Raw genomic sequence first — 11489 nt, 5'->3', positions numbered from 1 at the left:
CTTGTAGAAGTTGAAGCCATGGGGACTAATGTTACGTTGAATAAGAACTAGCGCTCGTAATGACGTACAATCCGGATGTTTTCTGTTGTTATTTTGGTTTTTTGTAAAAACCCTATAGACACGATTTATGAGCACTCAGTAGTCAGCATGAGGTATTCTGCACATGCACTATTTAATCCCATCTAACCTACATCTCTTTTAGATACATAACATAATAGGAATAGTTTACGTCCAACTCAGCTTAAACGTTGTGCTTTTAACAAATTAGAGCTTTAACATTTTTTTAGTCCCTGATGCACAAATGAAGCCTATCGCTATATACTTATGAATACACTTTATAGGTTGAGGAATGGATATCAGAAAAGGCGATTCTGGCTCAGCAAGCTCCTCCACCCTGTAGTGGTGTTGGTATTGCTGCCATCTATGGAAAATTCAAGACTTTTGAGAGTGAGTTGGACGCCAACAAGGACAAGATTGAGAAGGTCATTGCCGACGGTGAGCAGCTGATGGCTGAGCAACCACAACTGCAAGCGGAGATCGAGCCACGCATGGAAGTCCTGCGTCGCCAGTGGGTCGACCTCAACAATCAAGCTCAGGAGCAGAGCGCTAAGTTGGCCGATTCCAATCGCGAGGCTCTGTTCGACGAAACAGCCAAGTCAATGCTTACTTGGATTACCGAAGTTTCATCGCAGATTGTTACCACCACGGAGGAGGTGACCGAAGAAGTTGGGCTGGTCGAACTAAATGAACAAATCAAAGATCAGGAGAAGAAGGAGCAAGAGCTTATGGCCAAGCGCAAGATGCTCGAAGATATGGCTGTGAGTAACTTAGAACTACCTCTGCCGCTCACATGTCTGAATGCAACACTCCTTTCTGTTTATAGAATCATGCCGAAAAGTTGAAGGAGCAATATCCCGACAGGAAGGATGAGTTTGAGCAGGTTCACCAGGAGGTGCGGATCCGACTCATGCAGCTTGAGGCCCCGATGGCTAAGAGGCGCGATCGCCTTCTCAAACAGAAGCGGGTACGCCAGTTCTTCCGCGATTTGGAGGACGAGAAGGATTGGATCCGCGATAAACTTGCTCTTATCGAGGATCACGGTCGAATGGCGTCAAGCCTCCTTATTAACCAGCAGTTGCAACGACGTCACAAGATGCTAACCAATGAAGTCGACAATCATGAGCCGCGCGTTGATGCTGTTTGTCAGGTGAGGTTTTTTTAATCTTATATTGATTTTCTTAATACTGAATTATTGGGTGGGCGATTGGTTACGAACCTTTATAGTTTTCGACTTTAATTCAGTCCGATGCGTCACTTTGTTTCCCTTAAATAGCAAGGGGAGAAAATGATTGCCGAAGGCCACCCGCATAGTGAAAAGTTCCGTGAGGGCATCGACGAGGTACGTGCTTTGTGGGCAACACTGCGTCAGGCCTTGGCCGATCGCCAGGCTGCTTTGGCGCAGAATGAGATTGCCCAGCAATACCTCTTCGATGCCAGTGAGGCGGAGGCCTGGATGGGTGAACAGGAGCTCTACCTTATGGGTGACGAGAAGGCCAAAGACGAGCAAGGCGCTACTAATGCCATGAAGAAGCATGAGCTGCTGCAAAAAACCATTGAGAACTACGCCAGCGAAATCCGCTCTCTGGGCGACCGCAGTCGTGCCATGGTTGAGTCTGACCATCCTGAAAGTGAAGTGGTTGCCGCCAAACAATCAAGAGTAGACAAGATGTACGCCGGATTGCATGACCTTTGTTTGGAACGCCGGCTAAGACTAGAGGAGATTTTGAAGCTTTACAGCCTTCTCCGTGAGATCCTTGATTTAGAGGCAGGTTTCATCTTCAGTAGTAAACACTTTTTATAGCGTTCAGAAGTTATTATTTAATGTAAAATGCCCTGCCTTTAGGCCTGGATTGACGAGCGTACAGTCATCGCTAGTAGCCACGAGATGGGTGCCGACTACGAGCATTGTTGTCTGCTAAGAGAGCGTTTTGCGGATTTCTCGAAGGAAACAAACGAATTAGGCAAGCACCGAGTTGCTGCCGCCAACGAGCTCTGTGATGCTCTCATTGCTCAAGGTCATGGAGAAGCGGCTGAAATTGCCAGCTGGAAAGATCGTGTCAATGAGGCCTGGGCCGACCTTCTCGAACTAATAGAGACCAGCATTCAATTACTCAAGGCTGCTTGGGATCTGCACAAATTCCTCTGTGATTGTCAGGATGTTCTTGACAGGTGAGGTTGATTTGAGCAATTTCCTTCAATTTATTTAGCCACCTCGAATGTGTAAGCACACATCAAACACGGTCCTTCTACGGCGTCTAAAAATAGTTATACGGATGTTATCCGCTGTGCACTCATGGATGTTTAATTGGTGATAATTCCATGCTCAGGATTGCGGAGAAAGCAGGTGCCATTCCGGAGGACGTCGGTCGTGACGCCAAGGCGGTCGCAGTGCTGCAGCGCAAGCACGCAGCTTTCGAGGCGGAGCTCTCCCGCCTCGGCCAACAGGTAGAGGAGGTTATTGACTTTGCCAACAACCTGCTGCCCAGCTACGCTAGCGAGAAAGAGAGCATCATATGTGATCGCCGTGATGAAGTCGTCCAGGCCTGGAGGCAACTCCAATATGCCGCTGAGCAGAGAAAGATTCACCTGCTCGATGCCGGCGATGTTCACAGATTCTTAGCAATGGTTCGTGAGCTCCAACTCTGGATGGATACCATGCGCACCGAGATGACCATCAAAGAAAAACCAAGGTGTTTACCTGCATTTATTGCTTCTTTACAACTGGGCACGATGTTTTTTCAAGTAGTATACAATATTACTAGCCGGTTTTGCGATTTATTGCAAAGCGCACTGATTCTGAGGATATTTTACGTTCCTGAATTGTATCTTTACACTCAATGACTTTCACTGTCCGTATCTTGTAGTTTTCCATCTAATGCAAGTCCACTTATAAATCGTGTTGTGTTATTTCGGCCGTCGTTATCATTACTATTCAAAAATTTCCTAATTGATTCATTCCTGTTAGTTCCATCCACGGAGATGTTGACGCTTGGCTCTGTTTCCTTGTAGGGATGTATCGGGTGTTGAGTTGTTGATGAACAATCACAAGAGTCTAAAGGCCGAGATTGATGCTCGTGAGGAGAACTTCAGCATCTGCTTGAGCCTGGGACGAACTCTCCTCAATCGACGCCACCCAAGGGAGGAAGAAATTCGAGACAAATGCATTCAGGTGGTTTTGGATGGCACTTCATTTACATGTTTTACTAACGAGTCTGTATGCTCCATTACATTTCGGCCTTTATTTTTTATCGGCTATTCAGGTTGCATCGCACTGTGTAATTCGTCTTTTGGCCTGGAGGCGATTTACAAGTCTCCTGATCAAAAACAGCTTGCACTTGCGGCTCAATGTTACGCAGTTGTGTGATTTCCATGCCAGATTCTCATGGAATGTAGAAAAGCAGATTGAAACGTAGGAAGGGTGACTGAGATTGGTGTCAGCATTTTCGAAAGTTAGTAGGGATTCGCGGCCCTTGGTTATTGCAATATAACCTAGGTTTTTACCGTTATCTGATATCGCTGACGCATCGGTTGTTTGTAAATCCTGATGAATTTAGCCAACAACTTTTTCTGAAAATGACTCGTCTCAGTGAAGCGCGTAGAAGGTCACGATAAAATTGCCAACTAACCTAGCAGACTAACAATGTGAACGGTGATCACAATTGAAATGTATAACGCTCTATCAATAACGTCCTATTATCCAAAGGCGTCATGTGACATCTCTGACCAATAATATTTTAACGCTATATCTTGTCTTAATCGCATGGATTTTGCTGTTTTTTATCGTTTTGGTTTAAATTGCTTCAATGAGATCAGTCCAACCTTATCTCAATTCATTAATGTGCATGAATGGGCTCTTGGTAATCGTCACAGCGTCATGCTTCTGTCTATAGAATCGACGTCCACATATTGCAAATTTCTTGACTGAGCACTTCTCGTTGTCAACTCGCATCTAACTGCTGGTAAACTGTAGAATCGGCTACGTAAATGTCTGATTCTATAAAAGTATTATCAAAGAAAATTAGAATGCAGTTCACGTATTTATGATGTTCGGTTTGTAATAACATTTTTAATGTTTTTGGTGGCTGTTCTTAGCTGGTTACTGAGCGTGTCCTCCTGTTGGAGCAATGGAACGATAGGAACGAGAATCTCCAACTGATGTTGGAGGTCTATCATTTCGCTCGCGATGCTGCGATTGCGGAAGCCTGGCTTGTCGCTCAGGAGTCATTTGTCAAGAGTCCCGATCTTGGTGACTCCCTGGATGAGACCCTTGCCTTACTCAAAAAACACCTAGCCTTTGAAAAGGCCGTGGCTACTCAGGAAGAACGGTTTATCGCCCTCCAGAAGGAGACTATGGTAAACAAACACACTTTCTTTTGAAGTTAATTTTGGTCAGTTGTTTTCTATGATTTGACTTACTCCATGGAAACCCTATTGACCTGATTTTCTGGTTTCACTGATTTAAGGCTCTATGTTCGTGTTTGAAGACTACCCTCCTATGTGCTCATTGTGTATACAAGTTTATACTTCACAAATGCTCTTCTTATGTCAGGCAACCATCTATGTGCGTTTGATTTATGTTCGATTATGTAAATGAATGTCCTGTGCGCAAATGGAACAGTAACAAAAGGGTAATTCGGTACGTCGATTTTATTTCACTAACATTTGCAACTCCACTGTCCAACAAAACCTAATTTTAAGATTTCATCCGGCATCTGCGACAAACCAAACCGGTGATTATGCGAAACTTTCTTTTTTGTAGCTTGAATTGAAAGCTAAGGAGCGAACACCTGAAAGTGAGGCCGCACGCAAGAAAGCGATTGATCAAAAGATAGCCGACGCTAGTCGAGAATTCCAGCCTCTCCCTTCTACCTCTCAGACGGCTGCTGCTCTCGGTTCTTTCCATGGCACTCCGCTCCGTCGTGGTGTTGAAACACCGACGGGTCGCTCTCTTCGTGAGTCCGTTGATTCTGGTCGTCCTGCTCCTCACAATCTCGAAGCTGTTCTCCACCGAAAGCATGAATGGGAGACCGCTGCCAAACGAGCATCCGGACGCTCTTGGCACGAGCTTTATTTTGTGCTCAACGCCACTTTGGGCACCCTCTCCGCCTACAAAGACGCCCGGTCTGCTCATGATAAGCCGGGACACCTCTATCACAAAGAGGGTCCAGTTAGTCTTGCTGGTGCCGTGGCTGCTCCTGCAACCAACTACGAAAAGCGTCCGTGTGTATTTCGTCTAAAGTTGTTCAATGGCGGCGAGTCTTTGTTCCAATGCCCCTCGGAGGATGATATGCACAATTGGGTTGAAGCCATCAACTCAATCGCGGCTTCGCTTCCAGCTCCCGTCACCGTGATGCCTCCCACAGAGGAGGAGGATGTAGAGGGTGGATTGGTAGCTCCTGCGGGACGCTCAGCAACTCTCCCCTCCACAGTACTCCACCTTTCTGAACCCAGTACTAGTGATGCGCAGGCTTCTGGACCCTCGAAGCCCAAGAAGAAGTTCCTCACACTCATGCGGAAAAAGTGACGATGAAAGAATGACGACAATTCATCCGCTTTAACGTCCAAAATCACCTTTTTGCGTTGTTTTACCCGCACACATTTACACTTGCTCTTTCTGGGAGTCGTTGTCTTTTTGCACAACTTTTTCCTTTACGCTTTTCATCCATCTCCTGCTGTCTGTTGGGCTTTTTGTTTTGGGTTCATTTTCTCACTTTCTAATTAGGAGCGAAATTTTCTACAGGCTGCCTTCTCATGATAAATATATAGTTTATACATTGAGCTTTAATTTGCCCAACGGATCAGCTGCTCTCAAACGGTCACCATCGCCTCTGCCCATCTGTGTAAATGTATTTGTTAGTCGATTTTCGAAATATATCCTTTCTTTTCTCCAGGAATACCGGCCCACTCCTTATTGTTGCCTCTCTTCATTCCCGCACACCCGAGCACTAATGAGCGTTCGCGGGTTTTTCGTACCACCTGCTCTGTTACGCAAACGAATAGATCCGCCTTTGTTCTAATTCCACTCAATGAGTCGAAAATGTGCATCTCCACAATTTTCTTTACTGTGTCCTTTTCTCCCATCTTGCGAACAATGTCCTTCCACCCTCCCCCTGCTATTTGAACTCGCGCAGATTTATTCCACCCCAGCCTATTGCGATAATGAAACTTCCTGCATAAATCGGTCTAGTTTTCCTACTGTTGTAGGGTAGGGAAAACTACTGTTTAGCCATCAATATGGTTAGTCTAGGTGTACTGAGTTCGCCCTACCTTGAGATTTAATTTGTTTTTCAGCCGTGTCTTCTTGCCTTGGCAATATCTTAGCGTAGGGGCGTTGGGCTTTTCCCAGTGGTGTTTTGGGTTTGTTCGTAGGTATTTATGTTTGAATGCTTTGTAAGATCTTGTTTGCGCAACTCTTATCAAACTAAGTATGTCCATTCCAGCACTTGTATTGAAGTTGGCTGGTCACGTGTTTTCAGTGGAGGGGTGAAAATATTTTGAGTTAAGTGGAAGGATAGTGGATTGGCTCGTGGGTTCGATTTTTATCGTGGTTATCACTAATCCAGCAAGCAAACGTGCTTAGTCATGTGATTGAGGGGGCCACGTTTTTGCCCCGTGTTCCTCGTCCTGGTCTGCCCTCGCTTTGTACGTTAATGTGGAGGCACTGGCATAGGATTACCGCTTGAGACTCGTTGTCGTGGTCACTCCCATCTAGCCGTCCGCGCTCCTGTACTGTGCATTTATCGAGTTAAATGCCTCACAAAAACAATCGTGTAAGCACTAGGTTTGTTTCAGTGCGTTTCGTGAGAATCTGAAGTTGGCTTTTCGTTGCATCATGTGAAGCCTAGTCATGCCTGACGTATTCGGTGGATGAAAACCCATTTGGTATATCTAAATCAGGTGGGAAGTAAAGTAGCCAGATTCTGAAGTTCATGGAATCTGGAAGTAGCAGGTGAGATTTATAGGTGATTTTAAAAGCCGTGAAAATATGCTTGAGGCCTACACTTGTATACATCCATGAGGAGTTTCATATTGCAAGTTTAATAGAAGTGAAAGTGTATCACTGTCTGACCGATATTGGTCTGTTTGTAGATTCTAACATAACTTCGTGTGATTAATACTGATGGTGGTACTTCCGCTAAAATGAACCATTCATTGGAATGTGTAGCCTTGATCGGTCTTGGTGCCGCATCACGCAATCACTGCATGTCGCTGTCCTGCATAAACAACACGTTGCAGAAACATCATGCACGCTCAGAAAGCGCATGCACTGCGCGGTTGCATGCATTTGGCCACGGGCCGACATTGATTTGCCCTCCGCAAATGTTCCGCTCGAGATTAGAATAGCCAATTGGATTGGTAGTTCAGATCAGGCGTTTTCAAAATAAACAATAAGTTGAACCCACACAGCATGGCCTGATTTTGTTGTACTTTGCTCGTGTGGCTTACCTGTTTTTTTGACTTAGTTGCAGTTTTTTTTTCACGGTCTGCAATTCAAATCGGAGGGCTCAGACACCGGCGGGTCGGAGCCGTGAGGTCAACCCGCCGGATGAGTTGATGATACACCAACTAGGACAGGATTTAGCGAGGGCATTTTACCTCGGGTGCTGATTAAACCTGGGATTTGTACAACGTTTTCTGAAGCCCAATGTCAACCCTACACGTCATTGACTTGTGACCACCAGAAACCGATAGTATTTCCACCGACATTTCTTGATCACTTAAAACTAAGCAATTAAGCTATCAGCTGGGCTAAATTTTGCAGATGAGTCCACCTCTCCGACTTTGAGCGGTCGTTTCCATACAGGAACTTCAAGAAATACAGAAATCGATCATCTTGCAGATTTTACTTATTAGAGATTTTACTAAAATTTTTTACGAGTCAAAAGCGGTGCTGCTTTTCCAGAAAAAAAATAATTTGATATTTCCGAAAACGGATAGGACCGGTATTATGTCTATTAGTCTCAATTGACTTTGTTTTGTAAAATTAGATCCTCAAAAAAAACCTATTTTAAAGGCATTTTATGAATTTTCCTATGTAAATAAAGCTGATCCAGCTAGGTGGAGCGTTTGGTGCGTTTTTGAAGGCTACATACCTAATATGCAGATCGATGTGTAACATGCATGTTGGAATGTTGCGTTATGCGTAGTTCTCTCGTGGATTCACTGCATTGGTGGCCTTTCAACGGTCTCGGCTAAACGACTGCAGTGCGCGTGCTCGCGTGCGCATCCGCCTGCGGCTGATATGCGCGAATGCACCAACAGCGCAGGAGGACACGCCGCGCGCAGTAACACACAGGCTGCGTAAATATTCGTACAACCGCCACGCTGTTCATTGCACTACTTGGCGCGCACACTTGGCCAAATGGGCATTTTGCTAGGCGAGTAGACCTGCGTCATTTCAAGGGGTCTTCTCATCTCGGCAAATCACCTGCCTCCGCGATACTCGTAGGCCAGATGATAGATCCGAGTCCTGGAGTTCCAGAGGTACCTTAAAAACTCTACTCATCAATAAAAGCAAATCTTTTGCAAAAAAGAATCCTGCACATAGCTAAGAAAAATTCGTAGAGCATTAGCTCCAATCATTAATGCGATAAGTGTGTTTGGCCCCGTTTGCTCGGAAGGACACTCTAATGTCCTCATTTTGACAAGCTGAGTACCATCTGGATGACATAATCAACTTAACATAGTGCTTACAATTTTTCATGTAAATGGGACCGTAAATCATGATCGGTACATCTTACCGCTAAGGCACCGTTTTTCAGGTGTATTTATGCATGTACTGAAAAAGAAATCGTGCACAGTAATTAAACCCTGACACTGCAACTCAGTGCTGTTGGTGGTGACTCCGATTTTTGCGCGTTTTTTGGAGTTGTGATGATACGCCTTCACCAGACCACCATTGCTTGGAGCATTCCACCTCACTTGACTAATGTGGCATTACAACCAGGTAAGGATGAAACGCCGTTACACTCAGACCACGTGGAGGACAATTGATTTACTCGTTTTGAATGCTACAAAAAACAGACTACTTTGTGTGTATTTGGACCAAACATGTCATGTGGTGGCTATTTCCCCACCGAGGAGGTAAGATCATTTTTGCAGGTTATTTAAAAGCAAAATACGATCTTTATTGGTTGAAAGTATTTTTTCCTTTTAAAACAAGGACACTTAGACTAGGTTCTTTAAAAAAATATTATGCACATTTGCATGATCTAATGTTAAATAGACTGAACGTTAGGAAGATGAGCAAATCCATCGACGTCACCTCTAAATAGTCATTCGCATCTTCTAACTGCAATGAAACCAGTAGTCTGTTCTCGAAAACACAGTATTGATGCCGGCGACCGTGGTGGCTGGGATCTAAGAGTTGTGCTTTCTACCTTCCCACAGTCAGCCGAGATGACTAATGCCAGTTAGTCAGTGATTAAGCTTGCCAGAGCGACGTCAAAGCTGCTTTGGCTTTTTGTAGGTCTATGAGGCTGGCCTTCTAAGTGGGTTTTGTCGATTCATTAACAAGAAGCTTAGCGCCGACCTGGATTGCAGGGCATATATGCCCCTGGATCCATTTAGCGACAAGCTTTATGAAGCTGTTGCGGAGGGTGTTATTCCTTGTAAAATAATCAACTGTCTTTTCTCCAATGCCATTGACGAACGAGCCATCAATATGAGTAACAACCTTTTCTACGCCAGTCACAGGGTTGAAAATCTTCAACTAGCTCTCACAGCAGCACGCTGCAATGGCTGTGCTGTCAAAAATATCACAGTGGATGACTTGATGGGCACCAGAGCCAACTTCAAATTGGCTACCCTTGAATTCCTTAAGCAAGTCATTCTAAAGGGCTACTACCGAAATATAAACATTCATGAACACCCTGAAATATTTACTCTTCGGGAAGTGCATGAAGACATAAATGACTTGAAATGTCTGTCACCAGAACAGATTCTCACCAGATTTGTGAATTACCACCTTAGGAGCGCGGGAATTACTAACGTTCTGACAAACTTTGAATACGATCTCTCCGATTGCGTTGTATACGCCCATCTGCTCTACAAGATCGCCCCAGTAACCATCAGACCCAGACTTCTTCCTGATCATCAAGTGCTGGTCTATAGCAATATTGATAATCGCGCCAAAGCCATTCTCCAAAATTTACGGGAGCTTGGAGCAGAAATGTTTCTCTGTGAAGATGATTTCCTACATCCTGAACACCAACGAAAATCTCGCGGTGTGCTCCACCTCATGACGGTGGCCTTCCTATTCGACAGATTTGCAGGTGAAATGAAGGCATATGGTGGTGGGGACTTCCCTATCTCTAAGGAAGATGTCAACGAACTGTCCTCACGTAACTTTATCAATTCTATCAATGTCAAGCCCTATTGCACTCACGTGATAAGTAGTTTGCGAGACGGGTTGATTGCAAAACAGGTGTTCGAAGTACTGCGGCCGGGCTTCACAACAGGAGTGAAGTTTACACATGAATTTGATTTGATTCGTCGAGATGCCCAATTTCTGCAGAATAATACATGCATTCTCCGACTAGTGCAGGGATATTCCTTCCGTCTACCTAGTCTAGATGCTTCACGACTTACCACGAGTGATCAGGAGATGTGTGAAGTTCTCCTCATGGAGATGCTTCGAAGTTACCTCACTCACGATGCCTACGACGAGCACGAGTTGCTCCGATGGGTCAACGATCAATTGGCGCGTGCAGGAAAACCTGTTGAACTGCGCAGTTTTCAGGACCGATTGATAGCAGACGAATGCCTCTTTGCAGTTGTCTTAAACAATCTCACTAACGGATTGGCTTCTAAGGACTACCTCCGAGGGAAACGCTATGAAAACGCTAAGTACTACATCTCTGTTGCGCATAAGGCGGGCTTCCGTGTGTTCGCGAGACCGGAACACTTTGATATCTGCTCGCCGCGCTGGGTTGCCATTGCCTTTGCTGCCCTGCGTTGGGGTTAATAATCCTTCACGATTGACTCTTAAACAAGTCTAGAAGAATTAAGTGAATGTTAGTAAATGCAATTTTTTGTCTGTTCAGACACCTAGCACAAAAAATGTGTTGATCATATGGCTCATTTTTATAATAACCTGGCCTTAAAATTAGGAGTTATAACTGTATGAAGTTGTATTCGAAGGTAATCGCCTCGTGCCTACAGTGGTAAGCAATCTCTAGCTAGGATGAGTTGATAGCATTTGTAGTAGGCGCAATTCTCCTATGTTGGCACTTCGTTCAGATTTTTTGCTGCTGATATAGGTTTGACTTCCCCATGAAATATCAGCTTCTACCCGGGCGTAAATGGCACAGGTGCTCCTCAGTTCGCCAAAGGGTGGGTTAGATGAGCTGGAAAGTAGGTCGGTGTAATTTTGATCACCGAAGCTGGATTAAGTCGCAAATCATTTTCTTAAGAATTGATGTAGTGAT

The 11489-nt window shown here is 44.9% G+C and overlaps 1 protein-coding gene across 1 annotated transcript in view; it reads left to right on the top strand. All coding sequences in view use genetic code 11, as the record gives it.

Moving 5' to 3' along the window:
* The window catches only part of EGR_01525 (Spectrin beta chain), a gene marked incomplete at both ends in the record, with an annotated part of 17505 nt that extends 6479 nt beyond the window's left edge, over nucleotides 1-11026 (top strand). Inside the window, 13 exons of the mRNA XM_024490774.1 lie at nucleotides 342-818; nucleotides 884-1207; nucleotides 1334-1829; nucleotides 1926-2229; nucleotides 2388-2750; nucleotides 3070-3229; nucleotides 4153-4413; nucleotides 4820-5580; nucleotides 7524-7588; nucleotides 8208-8361; nucleotides 8439-8544; nucleotides 9085-9144; nucleotides 9530-11026. Coding sequence (XP_024354639.1) covers nucleotides 342-818; nucleotides 884-1207; nucleotides 1334-1829; nucleotides 1926-2229; nucleotides 2388-2750; nucleotides 3070-3229; nucleotides 4153-4413; nucleotides 4820-5580; nucleotides 7524-7588; nucleotides 8208-8361; nucleotides 8439-8544; nucleotides 9085-9144; nucleotides 9530-11026 — 5028 coding nt within the window. The remainder of the gene's footprint in view (nucleotides 1-341; nucleotides 819-883; nucleotides 1208-1333; nucleotides 1830-1925; nucleotides 2230-2387; nucleotides 2751-3069; nucleotides 3230-4152; nucleotides 4414-4819; nucleotides 5581-7523; nucleotides 7589-8207; nucleotides 8362-8438; nucleotides 8545-9084; nucleotides 9145-9529) is intronic.
* Nucleotides 11027-11489: the final 463 nt, after the last annotated feature.

The sequence above is a fragment of the Echinococcus granulosus genome, assembly GCF_000524195.1.
Source record: "Echinococcus granulosus chromosome Unknown EG_S00006, whole genome shotgun sequence".
Lineage (NCBI taxonomy): Eukaryota > Metazoa > Platyhelminthes > Cestoda > Cyclophyllidea > Taeniidae > Echinococcus > Echinococcus granulosus.
Note: the sequence above shows the minus strand (reverse complement) of the source record. Positions and strands in the feature narration are given on the sequence as shown.